This window comes from Xenopus laevis, chromosome 1S, assembly GCF_017654675.1.
Source record: "Xenopus laevis strain J_2021 chromosome 1S, Xenopus_laevis_v10.1, whole genome shotgun sequence".
Lineage (NCBI taxonomy): Eukaryota > Metazoa > Chordata > Amphibia > Anura > Pipidae > Xenopus > Xenopus laevis.
In genome coordinates, this window is record NC_054372.1 from 18,727,764 (window position 1) to 18,753,614 (window position 25,851).

Here is a 25,851-nt window from a genome sequence, read left to right on the forward strand (position 1 = left end):
TGCTTATGGGTGTTTCAGACAGCAGCTTTGGGGGGCTCTGGTGGCCTATGAATAGAGTACATCGTATTTAACTCTTTAAAGGACCAGTAACATCAAAAAAAAAAATTTGAATACATCGAAAAAAAACAAACGAAACTTTCAAATCGCAAAGTCTTTATTAAGAAATAACTTACCGAAACTCCGCTTGCGTTCCTCTTCAGAAATGGTAACAAAGCGACGATCCATTGTGCGGCACTCAATTTCTTCTCCCTGGCTATCTCCTAAAAGGAAGACGGAGGAGAAATCGAGCGCCGCATGATGGATCGCCAGATTTTCTGAAGAGGAGCGCAAGTGTTTTTACTTTTTGATGTATTCAAAAAAAAAAATGTTAAAAACATTTTTTGATGTTACTGGTCCTTTAATTTGCCTTTAAGTATCAAGTTTCATGAGGTTAAAGGGACAATACTCCCTTTTTCAGCATTGGTTTGAATAGGGATTGTACTGAACATACTTTTTGCATATTCTTTAAAATTAAAGGGATTCTGTCATGATTTTTATAGGGTAGTTAAATAATTCACCCTACAATATAAAATTCATTCCTAAAGTGTATTTTTTTTTGTTGTAATATTGTTGAATAGGTGCATCTCAGGTCATTTTGCCTGGTCATGTGATTTCAGAAAGAGCCGGCACTTGGATGGATGGAACTGCTTTCTGGCAGACTGTTGTTTCTCCTACTCAATGTAACTGAATGTGTCTCAGTGGGACTTGAATTTTACTATTGAGTGTTGTTCTTAGATCTACCAGGCAGCTGTTATATTGTGTTAGGGAGCTGCTATCTGGTTACCTTCCCATTGTTCTGCTGATGGGCTGCTGGGGGGAAAGGGAGGGGGTGATATCACTCCAACTTGCAGTACAGCAGTAAAGAGTGATTGAAGTTTATCAGAGCCCAAGTCACATGACCTGGGGCACCTGAGAAACTGAAAACATGTCTAGCTCCATTTCAGATATTAAAATTAAATATAAAAAAATCAGTTTGCTCTTTTGAAAAACGGATTTCTGTGCAGAAGTCTGCTGGAGGAGCACTATTAACTGAGGCATTTGGAAGAAAAGACATGTTTCAGAGTATACCTTTAAGAAATATCTATGGCTTTTGTTAGTTTGCTTTGAAAATGAAACATTCAACTTCCTGATGCCAAACAGCAAAGTCAAACTAGTAGTCCACTCAAGTCTTTGTAGAAACCAATTCCATTCCTCAGCTACAGTCTGTTATCTATTTAAATGAAGACTAGCGCAGAGGCTTCTCGTTGGGCTGCTGGTCTGTCTGACATTTGCTCTTTAGAAATCAGGAAATAGAATGTGGCTTTAGGCAAATTGTAGCCAGTTTTGAGAAAGAAATCACAAAAACCACAGATTTACCAAATTAAACAACAGGCAAAAAGTATGTTCAGCACAATCCTGTTCATTGAACTAATGGGGTACACTGTCCCTTTAATGTGTTATGGGCTCTGTAGCATGTTATTTTACATTAGTAAATTCTTTGAATAATTTCTAGGGATGCACCGAATCTATTTTGGATTCAGCCAAACCCACGAATCCTTTGTGAAAGATTTGGCTTATGCAAATTAGGGGTGGGAAGGGGAAAACATTTTTGACTTCCTTATTTTGTGACAAAGAGTCACGAAATTTCCCTCCCCAGAAGGGAAGGGGAAAACATTTTTTATTTCCTTGTTTTATGACAAAAAGTCACACAATTTACCTCCCCAACGCTAATTTGCATATGCAAATTAGGATTTGGTTCGGCCGGGCAGAAGGATTTGGCCAAATGCTGCTGAAAAAGTTTGAATCCTGGCCTCAGTGCATCCCTTATAATTTCCCCTTCATTCGCATGCCTCTTTTTAGGAAAATAGTCCAAATTCAAGGTTTAGAGATGACTTGGTCAATGGCGTTTTTATGAAGCAGAAACTGTTCCTATGCTGGAGGCTTATGAAGAATGACACTCAGGGGGAGAAATTCCACAGGAACTCCAATCAGAGATCAACACAAAAGAGTGAGAAAACAGTAAAGTGCATAAAAGAAGAACGGAGCAGAGGAGACGTCTAAATAAGTGACGGATCATTCGCCGGATCGGCAGCACATCCGGAAACCGCACTGCAGGTTCTGACATCCGCTGGCTGTGGCAGCATGTGGACCTGCACCGATAGAAAAACAAGATGAACGGAGTATTGTTCTATGAATATCCTGCCTTTTGTACAAAGTGTATCTTAAATCACAGGGGTGAATAGGGGAAGAGAGAAAGTAAATGTTAACTGGAGGGAGAGAGTAAAAGGATAATGGATGGGACGGAGTGATTAAATAGTGAATAAAGTACCCGCTCTTTTAAAATATGAGGATATTATAACTTATAATATCCTCATATTTTAAAAGAGCGGGTACTTTATTCACTATATAATCACTCCGTATAAGTTACCGAGGAGTTTCATGACCATGTTTTTATACAGGTCATGGAACTCCGAGGTAACTTCTAATATCCTCATATTTTACAACTGGGGGTACTTTATTTATTATAATACACAAATTTCAGTGAGTCATGTGACAGAAATGACATCAGAACTCACCGTTTATAAGGATATAATTTACAGGATATTCATGGCTTTTGTGTATTATAATACAAATAAAATACACAGGGGACAGATTACTAACTGCGGGAGTGAGAAGAAAGGAAAATACAGAATGCCTCATAGGGCAGATGTCAAAATGTTCTTAAAGGGATTCGGTCATGATTTTTATGATGTCGTTTTTATTTCTGTTTACACTACAAATAATTCACTCTACAATATAAAATCATTCCTGAACCAGCAAGATTATTTTTTTTTTAGTTGTAATATTGGTGTGTAGGTGCATCTCAGGTCATTTTGCCTGGTCATGTGATTTCAGAAAGAGCCTGCACTTTAGGATGGAACTGCTTTCTGACAGGCTGTTGTTTCTCCTACTCAATGTAACTGAATGTGTCTCAGTGGGACCTGGATTTTACTATTGAGTGCTGTTCTTAGATCTACCAGGCAGCTGTTATCTTGTGTTAGGGAGCTGCTATCTGGTTACCTTCCCAGTGTTCTGTTGTTTGGCTGCTGGGGGGAAAGGGAGGGGGTGATATCACTCCAACTTGCAGTACAGCAGTAAAGAGTGACTGAAGTTTATCAGAGCACAAATCACATGACCAGGGGCAGCTGGGAAACGGACACTATGTCTAGCCCCATGTCACATTTCAAAATTAAATATAAAAAAATCTGTTTGCTCTTTTGAGAAATGGATTTCAGTGCAGCATTATTAACTGATGTGTTTTGAAAGAAAAAAAAACTCTTCCCGTGACAATATTGCTTTAATCAGCCAAGATGACAAATTACCTTGAATTGAATCGTCTGGCACAGGCATAATGCATCATTCGCACAAAAGCCTTTCATACAGCCTGGTCATTTCACATTAAAGGTGACCTTAGATCAGTCATCCCCAACCAGTGACTCGGGTACAATATGTTGCTCACCAACCCCTTGGATGTTGCTCCCAGTGGCCTCAAAGCAGGTGATTATTTTTGAATACCAGGCTTGGAGGCAAGTTTTAGTTAAATAAAAACAAGATGTACTGCCGAACAGAGTCTCCTGTAGGCTCAAAGTCCACATAGGGGCTCCCAAACAGCCAATCACAGCCCTTAGTTTGCAGCTCCCTGGAACTATTTTCAAGCTTATGTTGCTCCCCAACTGTTTTTACATTTAAATGAGGCTTGCAAGTAAAAAAAGTTGGGGAAACCCCCCTTAGACCGTAACAATTTTCTCTCCCTAACGACCAAATTTAGTGCGATTTTACAAATCCGTCAAATTATCATGAGGTTAGCGGGCACCAAATGATCGTGCATCTAAAGATATTTCGTCTGACTTTGGTCAAAAAAAAAAACGTTGGTCAGGTTAGAAAAGTTTAATTGTTCATAGTGAAATGTATTCATTGTGCAATTGTTTACAGGGCCAAGCAGACAGCTACCCACTATTTTTGTGGATTCAACTAGACTATATCACTTATAATGGTTGTTTTAGAATTTAGATGATCAACAAATCGTACATTTAAACAATCGTTTCAGGATAAGCCTGGTCTTACCATAATGAAAAGACCTTCTATGGCCAGCTTTAGGGAATAGTCCTACAAATCAATGCTAATAATTTTTTCAGACCATAAAGTTCCTGGAGTCTGATTGTACTTGGATAGCACAGTGTGAAGAGATCAGGTGGCCATAGACATATAGATCCGATCATTTGGCGATGTCGCCAAACAAGAGTATCTGTCCCCGATATACACACATTGAGGTGGGCGAAATCGGGATGATCCAATCGTGAGCACTAGGGCCAAACAATTGGACCATAATGGATAATAATGGATCAGATACGGGCGGTCGGATCGCGGTGCTGCATCTCTGTGCGGCCGCAATCCGCCAGGATTATTTAAAACTGCCCGATTGAGATCTGCCCGACTTTCGGCCAGATATCGATTGGGAAAGCCCGTTGGATGGCCCCACACACGGGCCAATAAGCTGCCGACTCGGTCTGTCTGCAGCTTTTATCGGACCGTGTATGGGGGCCTTTACTTGGTGTAAGAGCCACTTGGCATAATGCGAGCACTCAATTCCTCCCTACTGTCTCCCAAAATACCTCATGGGACCAGTGTACCCTTAGTGGAAGTAAATCTCTCTGTTTCTATGACATCCGTATGAGAAATATGTGGTCATTGCAAAATCCACTTTACCACTAATGTTGTCACAGTAGTAGAAATGCTCATCATTAAGAGATGGACAAGCGGAAACCAGATCTTGCAGCCCCGATCCAGTCACATTAAGACATCCAGACAGATTTAGATGTTCCAGGTTAGATAATCCTCCTCCTATGGTCAGTACCCTTTAAAGAAACAAGGGGAAATAAAACATCACATTCATGCTTTAGTGCTGCAGCAGAATTCACCATTGCATTGATCATGGCACGCAGGGATAATGACACCCACACATGAATCTCCAGAAAATTGTGAGGCATTTTAGGACGACTTTGGAAAAAATTAATCAATGCATATGTTTTCCACTGGTGGTCTAGAATACAGCCAATGGGAAAGCATTTTCAGGAGATTTGTCAACTGCTGTAGTACAAATAACGCGGGCCACAAATCTCCCCATGAGACATCAGCCTTATAGGAGAACTAAAGCTTAACTAAAGAAGTAGCTAAAAAATGTTGTACATTATGTTTTGTGCTTCTGTACCAGCCCAAGGCAACCACAGCCCTTTAGCAGTAAAGATCTGTGTCTTCAAAGATGCCCCAGTAGCTCCCCATCTTCTTTTCTGCGGATTCACTGCACATGCTCTGTGCTGCTGTCACTTACTGAGCTTAGGGACCCACTCACAATATACAGTACACATAGAATAGAAATGTCACAATATAAGGCTTATTAGTAATTAATACAGATAATTACTACATGGCAGCACAGAAACCAGTGCAATTAGCATCAGAATTTAATAATCAGCCCTGTAGCATCAGCTTATATTACAGGCCAACCTCATTTTCTGTTTGATAATTAGTGACGAGCCCTAAGCTTAGCTTCTCAACAGCTGCTCAGAGCCCACTGAGCATGTGAGTGTCACAGACACTTTCCAAGATGGTGACCCCCTGTGACAAGTTTGAAGTCCTGGATCATTGCTGCTATTGACAAGCTGAAACTTTAGGCTGGTGCAATAAGTTCAGTAAATAAAATATGGCATTTTTAGCCTCATTCCTTTTTAGGGTTTAGTTCTCCTTTAATCTCAGTTATACAGGAAAAGTTCACAGCAAGGTTTCTTCTATTTTTATTAATATCAGTTTGGTATTGGTATTTCTAAAAAAAACAACAACCATTTCATGAATATTATTGCTAAAACATAATCATATGTATTATAAGCAAAAAATCTAACCTTGCCCACCGACTAATGAAAGTAACTTGGGAATTCTGAGAGCTGTATATTGTCACAGAGCCCCTTGATGTTACTGTGTTTCAGCTTTATAATATACATTCTCTATTGCACCAGTTTCAAAACCTTTTGTCTTTATATTTTGCATATTATGGAACAGCTTCCTTGCTATGTCTCTAATTATCCATTCACTGCAACATATTTGTACAATGTATACGCCTTCCCAATGGCATAAAGGGCACCAATCATAACTAAAATCATTTACTAAGTAAATACACTATGTGAAATTCAATTTTTAAAAGTTAGAATTGTTTGTATAATGTAAATCATCAGCTCACTATTCCTTCTGCAAGATCTCCCCTATCTCCCCTGCAGTTCTAGCTGAGGCAGCCATCTTGGATTTCACTGGCTCCTCCTACCTATATCTTCACAGCCAACTGCGGCTCTGAAATCTCGCACATGCTCAGTTGAAATTCCTTGCTTGCCTAGCAACCCTTCTAAGCTATTTTCAAATCAGCCAAACGTCTGTGTTAGCTGCTGTTCAGTAGTGCTGCCACCTGCTGGAAGTTACTGTGTGCCCTTCATTTGCATAATAACATCACCAGCAGGGGACAAGATAGGGAAATCTCCTGATACTTCTAGTGGAGGAGGTTACTAAGGTTAGGCATTCTGGGTAGAATACTCAGGGTAGTGCTACAATCTGAGCATGCTTGTGAGCTCATTTGCATGTTATAGTCACTGTATGGACTCCCTCAGTGAAATAACCCTTTTGACAAAGTAAGGGATTTTTTAAAAACTGCTTTAATAAAAAAAAAAAAAAAAAACTATATATGTAGTTTGATTAAATGTGTTTATGTTGTACTGGTCAGATTGTTAATATGTGTTTGATTTTGGCTGTTATAGGTGTCCTTTAAAGAAGGAAAGCTAGCAAAGAAGTTTATTGCCAATAGATTAGCCACAATAGTGCAACTATAACACTATATTTATTCTGCAGAATGCTTTACTATACTGGAGTAAACAGCTCTAGAAGCTCTCTGTTAGTTTAGGATAGCAGCTGCCATATTTTCTTGGTGTGACATCACTTCCTGCCTGAGTTTCCCTGCTCACTCATAGCTCTGGGCTCAGATTACAGGGGGGGGGGGAGAGAGGAGCAAACTGAGCATGCTCAAGTCCTAGCTCTAGAGGTTTAAGCTGAAGGCAGGAAGTCTGATAGAGAAGCCCATGAGTACATAATAGAGGGAAAGAAATGCTGTTTCTTTTGACAGAGGACTCAGAGCAACAATACTTTGAGGGTTTACTGGTGTATTTATATAGACCTTTCTGACAAAATGTAGCTTTTAAAAAAAAAAAAGCTAATGGGCACCGACGGGTCACAGGACCGCGTCAACTAGCCGATGCGTCCCACATCATGGAAAAAAAATCATACTTGACCAATCTATATCTGGTCGATTTTTGGCCTGATATCGATCAGGAGGACCCGTGGGGAACCTCCACGTACGGGTAGATAAGCTGCTGAATCAATATCGGCAGATTTAATCTTCCCATGTATGACCACCTTAAAGGAAAACTATACCCCCAAAATGAACACTTAAGCAACAGATAGTTCATATCATATTAAGTGGCATATTAAAGAATCTTACCAAACTAGAATATATATTTAAGTAAATATTGCCCTTTTAAATCTCTTGCCTTGAGCCACCATTTTGTGATGGTCTGTGTGCTGCTCAGAGATCACCTGACCAGAAATACTTCAAATCTAACTGTAACAGGAAGAAGGGAGGAAGCAAAAGACAGAACTCTGTCTGTTAATTGGCTCATGTGACCTAACGTATGGTTTGTTGGTATGTTTGTGTGCACAGTGAATCCTACGATCCCAGGGGGCGGCCCTTATTTTTTAAAATGGCAATTTTCTATTTATGATTACCCAATGGCACATACTACTAGAAAAGTATATTATTATAAAAATGGTTTATTTACATGAAGCAGGATTTTACATGAGCTGTTTTATGCAATATCTTTTTATAGAGACCTACATTGTTTGGGGGGTATAGTTTTCCTTTAACTCAAAAACCAAAAATAATAAAAAATGAAAACCAACTGCAAATTGTCTCAGAATATCACTCTCTACATCCTACTAAAATTCATCTCAACGGTTAACAACCAACCCCTTTAAATAACCCAATATTAGATTTGGAATGTTAGGGACCTAACTTATGCCTATGAACAGTAGCCTCTCTGGCAGTCCACTGCATTTCTAAGTATTAAAATAATACAGACATAGATATATAATTTCCTCTAGCAGCGTGAGAAATATTATATCATATCTGTGTGCTCTTCCAAGTAATAAAGGAAACCTACCTTAGGCCATGGTCCGTGATCTGATGGCACCCGGAAAGACTCAGAAACTGCAGAACACGTGCCACTTGCTGATCTGGTTTTGCACTCCCAGAGCAAGAGTCTCTAATCTCTGACTGCAGAGTCTTTGTTCCAATTTTGCACAGTGCAGAGGAGCCTGGGAGTGTGTGTGTAGTCCTTAGTGTATTTCCACACAATGTATGGCCACAATAACTTACAGCAGCAGCTTTGCAGTGTTCCTGCCAACTGATATTAGTCCGCCTTCCAGGCACAGCCCTGCTGCAGCATCCATTAGTAAAACAAGTCAGATTGGGGGTCATTTCTAAAACACAAAGTCCATCAGCAGTTCTGAAATTCCAGTCGGCTGCGTCTTCAATGTCGCTCAGATTGCCTGAGTTTAGAATCCAAATGGGGGAACATGTGTAATCCTCTGACCTGTCAGACTTTGCCCAGAATGCATCAGAATATATTCCACTTTCCCCTGTGATCTGTGCCAAACTACTGCACCGCATATGATTTCTAATATCTTTCACGGTCCTGTTGTTCCGATAACACTTGAGCAGACGTTTCTTGTAAGCGGAGGGCATTCCAAGTGCCATTGACAGTTTCTCTAAGGTTATGTCTGTGATTTTTTCACAGCCTGACAAGTCAATATGGCGCAGAGTCTGACAAGCACCAAAACGCCACCTGAAAAAGGAGTAAAAGAAATTATTTTACATGTAATACTTCGTCAGTGTTCTTCCATCTTCTGATTAGCCTTCCATGAGGTGCCAAAGCCATGTATCTATATGTGTGGCAGTTTGATAGAAAGTCAGCCTTTGTTCATGATGGCAGTGGAAGCTTAAAGGGGTTGTTCACCATTAAAGGAATTGTTCAGTATAAAAACTGGGTAAATAGATAGGCTGTGCAAAATAAAAAATGTTTCTAATATAGTTAGTTAGCCAAAAATGTAATGTATAAAGGCTGGAGTGACTGGATGTCTAACATAATAGCCAGAAAACTACTTCCTGCTTTGCAGCTCTCTTGGTTTTCACTGACTGGTTACCAGGCAGTAACCAATTAGTGACTTGAGGGGGGGCACATGGGTCATAACTGTTGCTTTTGAATCTGAGCTGAATTTGGAAGATCAATTGCAAACTCACTAAACAGTTATGTCCCATGTACTCCACCCCCCCATTCAAGTCGCTGACTAACTCAGAGTTAGAGAGCTGAAAAGTAGTGTTCTAGCTATTATGTTAGACACCCAGTCACTCCAGCCTTTATACATTACATTTTTGGCTAACTAACTGTATTAAAAACTTTATTTATTTGGCACAGCCTATTTAACCAATTTTTATTTTTACACTGAACTTTTAGTATGATGTAGAGAGTGATATTCTGAGACAATTTGCCATTGTTTTTCATTATTTATTATTTGTGGGTTTTTTATTTAGCAGCTCTACAGTTTGAAAAAATGAAAACCAATTGCAAATTGTTTCAGAATATCACTCTCTACATCATACTAAAAGTTAACTCAAAGGTGAACAACCACTTTAAGGGTCGTCGCAAATCATCAAAAAGAAAATGAGCTTCCCCTGTAATATAAGCTGATGCTACAGGGCTGATTATTAAATTCTGATGCTAATTGCACTGGTTTCTGTGCTGCCATGTAGTAATTATCTATATTAATTACTAATCAGCCTTATGTTGTGACATTTCTATTCTATGTGTACTGTATATTGTGAGTGGGTCCCTAAGCTCAGTAAGTGACAGCAGCACAGAGCATGTGCAGTGAATCAGCAGAAAAGAAGATGGGAAGCTACTGGGGCATCTTTGGAGACACAGCTCTTTACTGCTAAAGGTCTGTGGATGCCTTGGGCTTGTACAGAAGCACAAAACATAATGTAAACATTTCTAGCTACTTCTTTAGTTACACTTTAGTTCTCCTTTAAGGATGAAAGTTATTTTCAAAAGCCTTATGAATATTACTATTGCCTACATATGAATGTGCTTTCCTCAGACTCACCCATTAAAAGCAGAGTCAGATATATCAGTCTGAGTAAGGTCGAGATATTCCAGGTTTGGGCAGTGTTCAAGCATCCGACTAATCTATTCGGCAGGATGAGAAAGAGCAAAAATGTTAGACAAATGGTGATTCCCTCAACACAGAACAGCAGCATAATATAATATAAACCCTACTCACCACTTTGTTGCTAGTGGCAGAACTATAGGCAAGGACAAGAGTTTTCACAGAGTGGCCGATGTATGGAAGTACATATTGGACCAAACTGTTTAGCAATTCTTTTTCTCGCTGAGCCACATTTATGGAAGAATCCTCCTCTCCAGTTTCCTCTGTTAAAATATTGAAAATAGGTTTTTCAAAGCAGCGTGCTATCATGACAGATCTAAAATGTTTTTTAAAAAAAACCTCAACCTATCCCAAACACCAAAACAGGTATGGGACCTGTTATCTAGAATGCAAGGGACCTGGTGTTTTCCTGAATAAGGGAACTTTCTGTAATTTGGATCTTCATACCTTATGTCTCCTATAAATCATTTAAACCTTAAAATAAACAAAATTAGATTGTTTTGCCACCAATATAAATTCAAGCAGCTTAGTTACAATCAAAGCAAATTACTATTTTATTATTACAGAGAAGAGGGGAAACGTTTATAAAAATTTTAAATATTTTATTATAATTGAGTTTATGGGAGATAGCCTTCCCAGAATTCTGAGCTTTCTGGAGAATGGGTTTCCAGTTAACGGATCCCATACCTGTATTTTACGTAAATGCCGATTCTAGAAATATACTTTTACCAGATTCATCAATATCTGCATCTTCATCACACTCCTGGAAAGCACGACTTTCATCTTTTCTTCTCGATATCCAATCTTCATCTGGTTCTCTGTCAAGATAAGTAGGTGGTCCACTATACCAATCCCCTATTAAAGGAACACAAGTTAAATACAATATAAACAATACAAGCTACCAATGCTCAGTCACAGAATAAAATCCCCATCTGCAGTACTGACAGGCAGATTACAGTAGCAGACATTAAAGGCAGATGCCTGGCCCTACTACCAATAAACAGAACAGAAGGAAAAAGAGGAAAGATCAACAGAAGGACAAAAAAAAAGTAAAGATGAACTGAAGTAAAAAAAGGAAAGATGAATATAAGGGAAAAAAAGGAAAGATGAACAGAAGGGAAAAAAAGGAAAGATGAACAGAAGCAAAAAAAAGGAAAGATGAACAGAAGCAAAAAAAAGGAAAGATGAACAGAAGTAAAAAAAAAGAAAAAAGGAAAAAAGAAAAAATGAACAGAAGCAAAAAAAGGAAAGATGAACAGAAGGAAAAAGAGGAAAGATGAACAGAAGGGAAAAAAAAGGAAAGATGAACAGAAGGGAAAAAAAAGGAAAGATGAACAGAAGGAAAAAGAGGAAAGATGAACAGAAGGGAAAAAAAAGGAAAGATGAACAGAAGCAAAAAAAAAAAAGGAAAGATGAACAGAAGTAAAAAAAAAGGGAAGGATGAACAGAAGGAAAAAAAAGAAAAAAGGAAAGATGAACAGAAGCAAAAAAAGGAAAGATGAACAGAAGGAAAAAGAGGAAAGATGAACAGAAGGAAAAAAAGAAAGATGAACAGAAGGAAAAAGAGGAAAGACGATAAAAATGTAAACAGTGTTGCAGCAGGAATATAATAAAGGTAAAAACATGAAAAGGTGCGAATGAAAATGGTATTAAAATGAACTAAAATTAAACAATTAGTCTGCATTAGCGATGGGTGAATCTGACCTGTTTTGCTTCAACAAAAATTTGAGAAACAGCAAAAAAAAAGTCTATGGGTGTCAACTATTTTTTCCCGTGTGATGCAGAGTGTCAAACTCGGAGAAAAATGTCCCTCATCACTAGTCTGCATTAAAATGCAGCGCTTCTCTATATGAATTGCAGAACATAACCAACTAAGCAGTACTCTAATGCAGGGGAGCCCAAATGGTATCTACCAGTAGACCTTTAGCTGATGATCAGTAGATCTCAAGACACTGTCAACACACATCTTCTCTATATCACCCTCCTGTTTCCTGCTTTTCATTCACATATTTATTCTGTTAAAGTTACATAAGAAAAAGTTTTTTGTTAAATATAGTAATATACATTTTTCCATGAATCAATATACTTACATTATGTAAGTAATATTTTCCATGGAATAGAATAACAATGCTTTTATGGATGTAGATCATAATGGGACATCATCACTCTAAGTAGACCTCACATTAGTAAAGTATGGGCACTCTTGCTCTAATGCATACAGGTATATCCTCCATTAGACAATGATGGAAACAAAGCAGTGCACCATGGGAAACCTCTACATGTTAGAATAGATTATATCAACTAAGAGTAAGTATAGGTGTAAGTGAGTGAATTTAACTTACAGTTACACAGGACAAGTTTCCCCCATGAAAGCTGGAAAGACAATTATAACTTGCTATCGCTGGCGATGTTACATACCTGAATAGCTGCAGAGCTGTTAAATCTTTTATCCAATTTCATTAAAAGGGTATTATAATATGCATGTATCTCCAAAATTAAGCAATACCCATTGAAAAGCTAAATTAGATAGAATAAGGATAAAAGGTAAAGATCATGAAAAGGAAACCTTCTGCTACTTAAACACAGCAAAAGGGTGGGCGATGCTATGCTAAGTGTCACCAAGGTCCAGATAGTCAGTGTTAAGCAGTAATCAAAAAAACACGCTCACCTCTAGCCCAGAGGACTGGATACAGATGTCTCCACAGTGATCCAGTTTTGGCCAGCTGGGCCCATTTAGTGTTTACTTGACTACAGCGACACAGATCCTGCGGGTTAAGGTAACTAAAAATGTTCAGCATTACCTCCGGAGGAAGATTAGAGATGGATGAAGAACTCTTCTGAGTCTTTGAACCTTCAGAAGTAACAAGAACTGGAGATTAATGAGGCAGGGTTCCCAGGGCTGCGGATTTCTTTAAATATGTTGGTGTACGAGCAACAGCGCCGTTCCCGTGTATATTGCTGCCTGAGGCGGCTCCAGTAATGCCGCCCCCCCCCAGCTGGAATCCATTTCCGGGGGGGAGGCAGCAATGCTACTGCAGAGAGCACAATTGCACTCACTCGCCCTAGTAAAGCCGATTTTCCAGTTTAAAAAACGGAAATTCGACTCTTAAAGGCACCAGGAGCGGCTTTTTGCCACCCCTGAAAACCTAGCTGGCGATGCCGTCTGAGGCGAGCGCCTCAGCCCGCCTCATTTTTGGCTCGCCCCTTACAAGCAAGTTCATACTACTAAAATATATGTTTGACCTTGCGTTTTATATAGATGCGCAATACAGCAAAGGGTTCAACCCCAAAAAAATATATAATTATCATAGAATGTATGCGCTTCCTGTAATAATAATAATAATAACCAGCAATTGAGTCTCTCTCTTGTCCGAAAAAAAAACACAAGAGAGACTCAATTGCTGGTGAATTTTATTACAGGAATGCATACATTCTATGATAATTATATACCGTAAGTTCATACTACTACCTAGAATTCTGTAAAGCTCAGCACAATTAAGTTACTGAAATACACACGTATATATTACATAGACAGATATTGATAGATATATTTACATAGATATAGATGAATAGACAGACAGACAGGGGTACCCAGAAAGTTTCACATGCAGTCCCATGCTAGTTTCTGCCTCTCACTCACTTTGAATGAAGTGCATTTCTACATGATGGATCAATGTATATATAATTCCACTGAATACACTATTTTGGATTTGGCCGAATACAGAACCAAATGCTAATTTGCATATTGAAATTACGACGGGAAGGGAAAAAGTGGAAATGTCCCGTGCCCCTAATTGCATATGCTAATTAGGATTCAGTTTGGCCAGGCACAAGTATTAGGCCGAATCCAAATCCTGCTGAAAAAGACCGAATTCCGAACTGAATTCTGGATTCGGTGCATCCCTAATAATTACGCATGAGCGTAATTTTTATCGCAATGTTTCGCTGCAGAAATTACACCTATAGACTTCAATGGGAGAGGAAAAATGACGCGCGTCAAAAAATTTTGACGACCACAATGAAAGTGTTTAAAAGTAATGAAAATATCATCTAGTGTTGCCCTGCACTGGTAAAATTGGTGTGTTTGCTTCAGAAAAACTACTATAGTTTATAAAAACAAGCTGCTATGTAGCCATGGGGGCAGCCATTCAAGCACAGGATACACAGTAGATAACAGATAAGCACTACTATAGTTTATATAAACAAGCTGCTGTGTAGCCATGGGGGCAGCCAGACATTCAAGCACAGGATACACAGTAGATAACAGATAAGCACTACTATAGTTTCTATAAACAAGCTGCTGTGTAGCCATGGGGGCAGCCAGACATTCAAGCACAGGATACACAGAAGATAACAGATAAGTACTACTATAGTTGATATAAACAAGCTGCTGTGTAGCCATGGGGGCAGCCATTCAAGCACAGGATACACAGTAGATAACAGATAAGTACTACTATAGTTTATATAAACAAGCTGCTGTGTAGCCATGGGGGCAGCCATTCAAGCACAGGATACGCAGTAGATAACAGATAAGCACTACTATAGTTTATATAAGCAAGCTGCTGTGTAGCCATGGGGGTTGCCATTCAAGCACAGGATACACAGTAGATAACAGATAAGTACTACTATAGTTTATATAAGCAAGCTGCTGTGTAGCCATGGGGGTAGCCATTCAAGCACAGGATACACAGTAGATAACAGATAAGTACTACTATAGTTCATATAAACAAGCTGCTGTGTAGCCATGGGGGCAGCCATTCAAGCACAGGATACACAGTAGATAACAGATAAGTACTACTATAGTTCATATAAACAAGCTGCAGTGTAGCCATGGGGGAATTTGTAAAAAAAGCTATATGGCACAGGTTAAATAGTGGATAACAGATAAAACAAATATGTTCTATAGAGCTTATCTGTTATCTGCTGTGCAACCTGCGTCTTATCTACTTTGAATGAGGGGCCCATTGCTACACAGCAGCTTATTTATATAAACAAAAGTAGTGTTTCTGAAGCAAACACAGCAGTTTTACCAGTGCAGGGCAACACTGCATTATATTGTCATTCCTTTATAACACTTTAATTTTTCGATGGTACGGTTTCTTTAAGCACTGTAACTTACTTCGCTCAGCTTTCTCATCTACAGAATACTTGAATACTTTCTGCAGCTCTTCCGCCTTATTCCAGAGACTGAGACCTCTAAGAATCTCTGCCGTGTCTTTCTGGGAGCAGTGCTGTGCAATCACTTTCTTTTTAATATCCTTCAGCTCATCATAAGTGAAATATTCCATCAACATTGGCTGAAAAACCTAAGCAGAAAAACCATTGAGGAGACAACCAAATGTATGAACCCCTCACTGTGAGTAAATAAAGGGTTTCTCTAAAATTTTAGCTAAACGACTTTTACTCACCTCTTCTTCTTCTTTCATGTGAGGTAGGAAATCACTAGTAAAAGCCTCCAGCCTCTCCTTTAGCTGCTGAGCATAATTAAGCTGTTCATATTCATTCTGCAAATAAGAAAACATTTTAATTAGCTTTCACATCAGAATCAAAATATGCTTATTGCCCCTTTAAATCAATTAATACATTGTCTTAGTATCTGATGACCTGGTGTACAAGCAAGTTCAGTGCCTTGCATAAATATCCATGACCCTTGACTGTGGGGGTGTCAAAGGACAAAGTCTGCCCAGTTTTAAAGGAATAGGGTATCATAATTTAATCAGTAATGAACCATGTATCAAGTCAATAGTCATTTACTAAATTCCAACCTCACAATTAATTGTCAAAATAAAAATATACAAATCAAGCAGATGAAGTGTTACTGTTGGGAACAAATAATGAAACTATTTTACAAACTTAATGAAAAACAAAAGGAATCGTCTAAAACAGAATTAAAAACCCAGGGGTGAGATATTTTAAGTGATACTGTCATGGGAAAAAAATGTTTTTTTCAAAATGCATCAGTTAATAGTGCTGCTTCCAGCAGAATTCTGCAGTGAAATCTATTTCTCAAAAGAGCAAACAGATTTTTTTTTATATTTGATTTTGAAACCTGACATGGGGCTAGACATATTGTCAGTTTCTCAGCTGCCCCCAGTCATGTGACTTGTGCTCTGATAAACTTCAGTCACTCTTTACTGCAAGTTGAAGCGATATGACCCCCCTTCCTTCCCCCCCAGCAGCATAACAACAGACCAATGGGAAGGTAACCAGATAGGCCTCTAGTTACACCACTAGACCAAGACAACCCCCCTATAATTGTAGGGGAAGGTGCATTACAACACATTAAGAAATGTTACCTTTACATTTTTCATTCCCTTCTCAAACAGCACCAGCATTTCAGATAACTTGTTATCAGAGTGCACGTTGTACACGGTCTGGCTCCGCTGCTGAAGAAGACCGATGATGTACTCGTTTTCAATCTGCTCGTGCATTTTAAATTCCTTAAAGGTTTCATAGAGAGACTGTAGCAATGCCAAGAAGTCGTTGTTGTTGGAGAAATTGGTATTGGAGAGCTGTGGCAATAGAAAAATGAAAATCAGCAGAAGAGTTACGCCAGTCCAAAACTAAGATATAGCATGATTTATTAGTGTTCTATGGAAACATTCCCATAGAGCACATAAACAGAAGAATATAGTCAGTGCAGGACTCTTCAAATGTCCAAGCAACTTAAAAAAAAAAAAAAAAAAAAACGTAGGGGAAGTGCACACATATCGCACTATTGTGCAATAAATACCAAAAGGAATTATATCCACCCCACATATTCCTTTTAGAATTTATTGCACAATATTCCCATAGAGCAACAGACTACTGAGTAACAATACCATGACACATTACAACTAAACAGAAAGCTAAAGTTTCTGCTATCAGTTCTGCAAAGATATGGATTGTGAGGCATATTAGTCTCAGAACGCTTCATAAATAGTATTTCAATGAAATATTTTCCAAATAATCATGTCTATGCTTCATAATTTATTCCAGCCAAATACAGAGCATAGTTGGTAGCAAACGATTATCCCTGTACTCACTGTCCTGTCAAGTCACGTTGTCTAAGCCCAGAAATAACACATATTTGCAAATACATATCTGATGTCTATAGGCAATTCAGCTCCATTAATCATGACAAATCCAAAAGCCAACAGCCACAATGATGGGTCACTTTCTTATCAGTTGATGCACCCGGCACCCAATAACACAATGTATCAGCACCCGGCACCCATTAACACAATGCATCAGAAGTTATTTATGGAAAAATGTGATTGTCTAAAATTCGATCAAATGGCAACGACCCGAAAATTCAATTCATATTTGATTCCAGTATGAACGAAATTTAATTGAAAAAAAAACTCGAAGGTCAGGAAGGCAATTAACGTCTTTCAAATGGGTCAACAGACGTCTCTTCCATTGGCTTGTAAATGAATTTGTCAGGTTTTGGGTGGGAATATTCGAATTAGAACACTTTCCATGGTCGAGGTGTAATAAATCTCACATTCGAATTGGTGCTTTTAAATTCGATTTTGTGAGTTTTGACACAAAAAAAAATTTAAATTCGATTTTACCATTTGAACCTTAATAAATCTGCCCCATAGTGTGCACTACTTTACAAGTTACACAGTGCTGCAGTCTTGCCTCTCAGACAGATTTTATTTTGTCATTTCACCAAGATCACAACATTTCCAGCCTAACACCAGCATTGGGTTTGGAAGCTGTATATTTATTTGTATATCACAAACAAAATGAGACACACCCATTCAGCACTAATTAGCTCCTCCATGAATCAGCACATTTCAGCTTCAAATGGGAAAGTGACCCACAAGCATGACAAGACAGAATATATAGGTAATGGGTTACATTTCTACGGAGGCTTTTAGCAGCCTAACGATGATTAGGGCTACCACATTATTAGGACTACTTCATTCTTCTCAGTTAAAGGGGTGCTTCACCTTTACGTATGTTCTAGAATTGGTAATTTTAAGCAACTTTTCAATTGGTTTCATTTTTTTCTTTTTATAGTTGTTGAATTATTTGCCTTCTTATTCTGACACTTTTCCGCTTTCGAATGGGGGTCACTGACCCCATCTAAATACAAATGCTTTGTAAGGCTACACATTTATTGATATTGCTGCATTTACTCATCTTTCTATTCAGGCCTCTCCTATTTATATTCAAGTCTCTTATTCAAATCAATGCATGGTTGCTAGGGTAATAAAGACCCTAGCAACCAGATAGCTGAAGATGCAAACTGGTGAGCTGCTGAATAAAAAGCTAAATAACTCAAAAACCACAAATCCGATCGAGATCTGGCCAACTTTTGGCCAGATCTCGATCGGGGAAGCCCGTTGGGGGGCCCCATACACGGCCAATAATCTGCTGACTCGGTCTGTCGGAAGCTTTTATCGGCCCGTATATGGCCACCTTAAGGACAGAGCCAAAAGCCCCCTGTGTGGCCTTGACATTGTGAAAGTACTTGTGTAATTCAGTCCTGGCTCTTGTAATGAAAGGGGATGGGAACTGGCAACAGATCACCATTTCCAAGGCCAACTTGTACAATAAAACAACCCCCACATAAATGCAGAGAACCAATACAATATGCCTTTTTTAGGGCTCCCCCTGCCTGTATCAGAAACTTGGGCATCCCATGATGCTCTTTATAGATATAAAACAAAGATGCATTTCTCTGTACCAAGCAATATCTACAGAACCCCACAAGGACACAGTTAGAGATCAACACAGTACTCTCGAGTAAAACTCCTCCACTCTCCATTCATTTCTATGGGGGTTTGAAAGGTGTATATCAAAGGATGAACTTTCACGGTCATCCATTGATAAATACTCTTTTAAAATCCAATAAAAATTAATGGAGAGTGGCGGAATTTCACTATAGTGGACTGTTGTGATCGCTAACCTCACTCTTTGATAACTATACCCCCAAGTGTGACAATGCAGACATTGTATATGGCCAGTAGCACGAGAATCACCGTTGCAATGCTGATGCACTCTAAAGCATGACGGAAGCCCACTTTGGGACACATCGATAAACATTTGTATTTAATGTAACCCCCCAACAAAGTGTCAAATGTACAAATAAAAACAAATACAGCGGCAGTAAGTAAAGAAACACTCAACTTCCCCTTTACTGTAAATTCTGCATTGACAGGCTGAGAGAGAGAGACACAGAGAGAGGGAGAGAGAGACACACAGAGAGAGAGAGAGAGAGAGAGAGAGAGAGAGAGAGAGAGAGAGAGATACACCCACACGATATACACCCACACAGTTACATTCAAGATTAAAGGGGTGGTTCACCTTTAAAGTAACTTTTATTTTGTTATAGAATGGCCAATTCTAAGCAACTTTTCAATTGGTTTTCATTATTATTTTATTTATTTTTTTTATAGTTATTTGCATTTTTTTGTGACTCTTTTGCAGCTTTCAATTGGGCGTCACTGACTCCCTTCTAAAAAACGAATGCTCTGTAAGGCTGTAAATGTATTGTTATTGTTACTTTTTATTACTGATCCTTCTATTCAGTCCCTCTCCTATGCATATTCCAGTCTTTTATTCAAATCAATGCATGGTTGCTAGGGTAATCTGGACCCTAGTTACCAGATTAAAATGCAAATTGAAGAACTGCTTAATAAAAAGCTAAATAACTCAAAAACCTTCAATAATAAAATATGAAAAGCAATTGCAAATTGTCTCAGAATATCACTCTCTACATCACACTAAAAGTTATCTCAAAGGTGAACTACCCATTTAAACACTGAGCTTCCCCTTTAGTGTAAATTCTGCATTGAGAGAGGCTGAGAGAGAGAGAGGTTCAGTTACAATTCTGGCATATGGATAAGAAACCCTTTCATTTTATGATATTACTGGCCCAGTTTAAGCATGTAAAGGCAAAAAAATAACATCCCATTTTTACTTTCTTTAATGAAAAAGAAACCTATCTCCAATATACTTTAATTAAAAAATGTGTACCGTTTTTATAAGAAACCTGACTGTATGCAGTGAAATTCTCCCTTCATTTACTGCTGTGGATAGGAATTGTCAGACGGTCCCTAACTGCTGAGCAGGGAAACAATCATACTTATGAACAGCAGGGGGAGCCCCCGCCTTACTTCCCAGCCATGCAGAACTCAAGCAGCTTTGTTTATGATGATCCCTAAGCAGCCCAGACCACACTGAGCATGTGCACAGTCTTAGTCTTGCAAAGATGTTTAACAAAGTTACAAGATGGTGACCCCCTGTAGCCAACTTTGAAAGCATAAATTATTTGTTTGATTAGGCTTGTGGTGCAGTAAGTTCATGTTTATATTTAGTATACAAAATACAGCATTTCTAGCCTTATTCTATTTTAGACTTTACATACATAATAGGCATTGAAGTCCAACAGGTAGCAAGGCAAATATTGATAATTAATCAGGAGCCAGTATTTACAAGGAGGTGGTACCTGGAAAAGGACAACGGCTCCCATTGGAAGGGACAGCACTACCAGATCACATTGGGATGGGAAAGTGTTGCAGTTCAACAAGAAGCTTTGGGGCTGCAGGATGGACATTGATGTGTCACACATTAAAAACATGACACATTATGGGGGTAACCAAATAAGCAGGTTACTGGTCTAGTAACCCATAGCAACCAATTTACTTGCAAGCTGTTTGAATGCAAACATCTGGCCAGACTTTGTGCCAAACCCTCATATACTCCATGAGATTTTATACTCCCCTCCCCAAATGATGCCTGGGGCCCCAGCAAACAGCCTTTATAATTCACAAGAAGAACTGCCCTGAGCTCATTGCTTGTGTGTCTCTTGCTGGAGCTGAAGTGCATCAGGCAGACATGTGATAATAATAATTATAATATAATATATAATATAAAACTGGGCTCATGTTACCATTGGAAAGGAAGGGGGATGAGATTTAACAGACGCAAGACTGGATCAATATCAGTGTAAGAACACAAGGTTACTTGCACTCAGAGAGGGTTATAAGGGGCTGCCGGGAGCTTCCCAGAATTCCATGGCGCCAGAGTATTTACCTTCTCGCAATACCTCCCCACCAGCTGCTTCATCCGCCAGTGAGGCCCAGTGAACAAGTCCACCTCGTCCGGGAATGGAGCCATGTCCGCCTCTCCATACACGAGCTCCCAAGCACTTTACAAAAAAACACTGACCAACGAGCCCACGCAGTGTTGCCAAAATAATCCCGACAACAGACCTCCTCCTCCTCCTCGCAACTGCGCAACTACGGCCTGCACCTCCCTACTGCGCCTGCGCGATCCAATCTGTCACGTAAAACGAAGAGAAGCGAAGCAACTGCGCAGCCGCAAACATTGCATAACCTGGTGTCCTGGTTGCCGTCCTCTGAGCATGCGCTCTATGACAAGCCAATGCAGTTATGTGACGGACGCCAACCTCAAAAACATACTACGCACGCGCGAAGCCACCTTCTTGGCACCTACTTAGGTCATTGAGGAATCTGCTCGGCAGATGTGACGAATCTCACGATCATGCGCATGCGCCTTATCATCAGTTGAGGGGAAAAACTATTCGTCATACCTGAAAGATGTTGCATCATTGTTGATGCAGGGATAACTCATGTGAAAATATAGCATATTTGTTATAATTAGTGTAAATTGACTTGTAGCCAATATGTGCCCTGGGTGAGGCCTGAGCAAGTCCTCACACGGTGTAGGCTGTAGGCCCAGTTTCCAAACTATTATTCCTCCTCTCCTCATTCAACCTTTTTTTCTCCTAGTCTTTTATCTCTACATACTATACTCTATTCTTCCATTATTAAGCCCCAGAAAGACATAGGGAATGAGTTTTCCTGGTATCCCGGTGGGCCAGTCCAACACTGTCTGGGTATAATCCTCTGTCACAGTTAAAAAAAATGGGCACCAGATACTTGTAAAAATAAATGAATGTTATAATTTTAATAGTGCTTGAGAGGGGAACATTCTTCTACACAGAGTTTCTTCTGTTTCCTCTGAGGACTCTTCTTATGGGCAGGGTTGGCAGTTTTCCAGCCAAATTGGGCTAATAATTTAAAGGACCAGTAATATCAAAAAATGAAATTGTTTCAAAGTAATAAAAATATAATGCAGTGTTGCCCTGCACTGGTAAAACTGCAGTGTTTGCTTCAGAAACACTACTATTGTTTATATAAATACGCTGCTGTGTAGCAATGGGGGCAGCCATTCAAAGGAGAAAAAGCTCAAGTTACACAGCAGATAACAGATAAGCTCTGTAGAACATAATGTTATCTGTTGTCCATTACTTTTCCTGTGTCATTTAGCCTTTTTTCAATTTCCGCCATTGCTACAAAACAGCTTTTTTATATGAACTATAGTAGTGTTTCTGAAGCAGACAGATCAGTTTTACCAGTACAGGGCACCAGTACATGATATTTTCTTTACTTTAAAACACTTTCATTTTTTGCTGTTACTGGTCCTTTAAAGGCCAGGTGAGTTTTGAAGGAATAAACTAGCCAAGGTACGAATTTGGGCTTCTTTTTGGGCCTTTTGCTGGTTTGTACTTCGGAAACCAGCCAAAGTATTTTCTTGCCATAATGTCCTGAGCCTGCGTCTCACCAGCAACTAGTGTTGCCACCCGGCCGGTATTTTACATAAATACCCGGCGGCAGGGGGTGCCCATCATCCACATGGAGCCGATGAAGGCGATACCATTGCCCCATCTAAACAGGCCTTTTGGTACCTAGTTATATCACTGTCCGTAAATGCTATTGTTAGTAAAATTAAGTTGTTAAAATATTAAAAACATAAATATATTTTCCTGAGTCCTTTTGTAAATGGTGAATTCCAGCTACTGTACACCTCCTATGACCAGACAACAATCATTGGATTTTCAGAGAGGCTTGTATACGCTGTCCCTAGTGACCTGGTCAATATATCACTGGTCTAGCCAATCCTGAGGCCAGTATTACAAATGTAACAGCAATATAGTTGACTGTAAATTTATAATGCCCTCTTGTTCCACCCTTGGCTTGACTATTTAAGCCTTGATCCACCTACCCCCTTCTCTGCTTAATCAGTGGAGAATCTGCCATGAATGCTTCCACTTCTGTCATTATTTGGTCTACTTAGGTCATCACCCACCTACCTGTGTTATCATTTTCCTCCTGTGATGTCAACAGTCTACCCCTAATATGAGCCAGTAAGTTAATTTTAAAATGTGGCAACCCTAGTTGCCTCATAGCACAGAACTGCTCAAATCTCGTAAGCAAAGAACTGTACTGTAGAAAAAGAAACCTAGTGCTTATATGCTTTGAGTACTTCAAGCTTAAGTTGCTTTAACATACATTTTACCTTATTTTTTTGGTCCCCTGAAAAACTAAAAATGGGAGTTCTACTGTATAGCTACAAATGCTGTATTTTATATACTCTACCAGCCAGAGATCCAAACAGCCTTGTGCCTGTAATGATCCAAGCCATCCAATACTAATGTTCAGGGCTGATAATTAATTCTGATTCAGAATGCAGTAGCATCTATGCTTCCATATAATGTGAAAGTAAATATAGTCTTTGTATTGTGAATTTTATATACCGTATATATACTGTATCTTGGGTGTCAGTCACTCAGCTCAGGTAACTGACAGGATCCCAGAGCACGTGCTATAAAATTGAAGAAAAAATATAAGGTGACTTTTCTGGGTCCATAGCAAATAAGGTTTTAAGGCTCCATTCTACAATGTGTTATCCACCATCTGAACTTATACAAATTGCAGGTTTCATGGTGCCTAAAATAGGAACAATGTAATTATCCTACCGCACACCTGTAGTTCACCAATCCTGCAAGCTGGTGGTGCGTTCCTTCCGTTGACCCGGCCGGGTCCCTTAGCAACCAATGTGTAAAAGAAACGGATCCGCACACACACCGATTAGTGCAGTCGGGGATTATCCACTTTTATTCAGCCACCAAACATCAACGTTTCAGGGGGGAACACCCACCCTTCATCAGGGGGGAACACACCACCTTTCAGGGGGGAACACCCACCCTGATGAAGGGTGGGTGTTCCCCCCTGAAACGTTGATGTTTGGTGGCTGAATAAAAGGGGATAATCCCCGACTGCACTAATCGGTGTGTGTGTGGATCCGTTTCTTTTACACATTGGCCTAAAATAGGAACCCATTCGATTATATTACATTAGATTTTATACCTTTAAATAATCTAATTTTGCTGTGTGTGTGAATCATTCCTTTGTGCAGCAGGAGGGGATCCAAGTTACAGGGGTTTCTCGGTGCAAGTAAAACATTTCCTTACATGACATCATAGAAAACCTTTGTCTTCTCAATGAAGATTAACAGCTAAAGAACTGCGGTGAGCGATGCAGCTTTGTTCTGCAATTTCATTATTGTGCATTCTGTCCTAGCTACTTCTTGCATCTGGTACAAAGTGCAAACCGCACAGTTTGCTGCTTCCCCGTCTAACCATTTACTGAAGGATTTTAGGATTAGTGGTTATGTTTTTCAACTAGAGTTTTAAAGTTTGTAATCAGAGCTTTCTTGTAATTGTACCTGAATACAGTATGTAATGTCTTATTACATCAATAAGCGTTGGAAGGAAATCTGGTTATAATCATGTTATCACAGACAGTTATATGTGCTGGAAATGCTTCTATGGCTGCCATCTGTCAGTGCTAACACGTATTAAAAAATAATGGAAAAATATTTGAAAGCATCTGAAGAATGCTTTTATTTGTATTGTACTATTTGAAAACAATACATTTTGTACAGGTGAACTAGCACTGTAGACAGTAATTCAGCATAGTGTTGTCTTGTATTGTCAACCTGTCGCCCTCCAGATGTTCTTATAACTGTGAAATTCTGCAAGCTGTCGTTTGACAACATCTAGATTGCCTAACGCTGCCCATTCTTGGATTAATCTAAACACACCCAGAAACAGAAATCTGAGTTTTGATATTGTGTTCCTAGACTTATATATGGTTGGCCCACAATGAATTATTTCCATATCCTGCTCTGAAGATTTTTCTTGATTTCTGTTGAGCAGTTGGAAGAAGAAGTGACGAGACATTGGAATGGGAAAGGAACGACCCCTAACCTTCAAAGCATTATACTTGGCAGAAGTTACGATTGAAACGGTGAATCCTTCAGTGGGGTGAGTACATTGTTACCTAATAGCCATTATATTCAGTATATGGCCACTCTGTTGCGGGCAGAGAAGAAAGACTGTGTTGAAAGAGCTCTGTTGTGGGCAGAGAAGAAAGACTGTCTCATAACCAGCAGTTTCAGGTTTACAAGATATCCCTTGAGCTGAGACACCAGTCACGGGGTGAGAGGTTGAAGCGACACGTGAACTGAACATTGGTAACTAGGGTGGGACAGTGAAATCCTCAGACCAGGTTCTGCAGTGATGTACCCGTATGGAACGCATTTTTGGACATCCTAAAATGGGAAATCCCTCTCCTGCATACAATCTCATAAGGCAGTTGAATGCAGCATCGCCTG

General features: G+C 39.3%; 1 protein-coding gene across 1 annotated transcript; it reads right to left on the bottom strand.

The window, feature by feature from the left end:
• Positions 1-1,784: 1,784 nt before the first annotated feature.
• fbxl5.S (F-box and leucine-rich repeat protein 5 S homeolog) lies at positions 1,785-21,658 on the bottom strand. Its single transcript, XM_041579408.1, has 11 exons — positions 21,403-21,658; positions 16,668-16,883; positions 15,780-15,875; positions 15,491-15,677; positions 13,040-13,222; positions 11,101-11,226; positions 10,486-10,634; positions 10,309-10,391; positions 8,307-8,990; positions 4,765-4,913; positions 1,785-2,168 (listed from the first exon to the last, which is right to left on the bottom strand). The coding sequence occupies exons 1-11, from the start codon at positions 21,484-21,486 to the stop codon at positions 2,092-2,094; spliced, it is 2,034 nt and encodes a 677-aa protein (XP_041435342.1). The 5' UTR covers positions 21,487-21,658; the 3' UTR covers positions 1,785-2,091.
• Between the last annotated feature and the right edge of the window lie 4,193 nt (positions 21,659-25,851).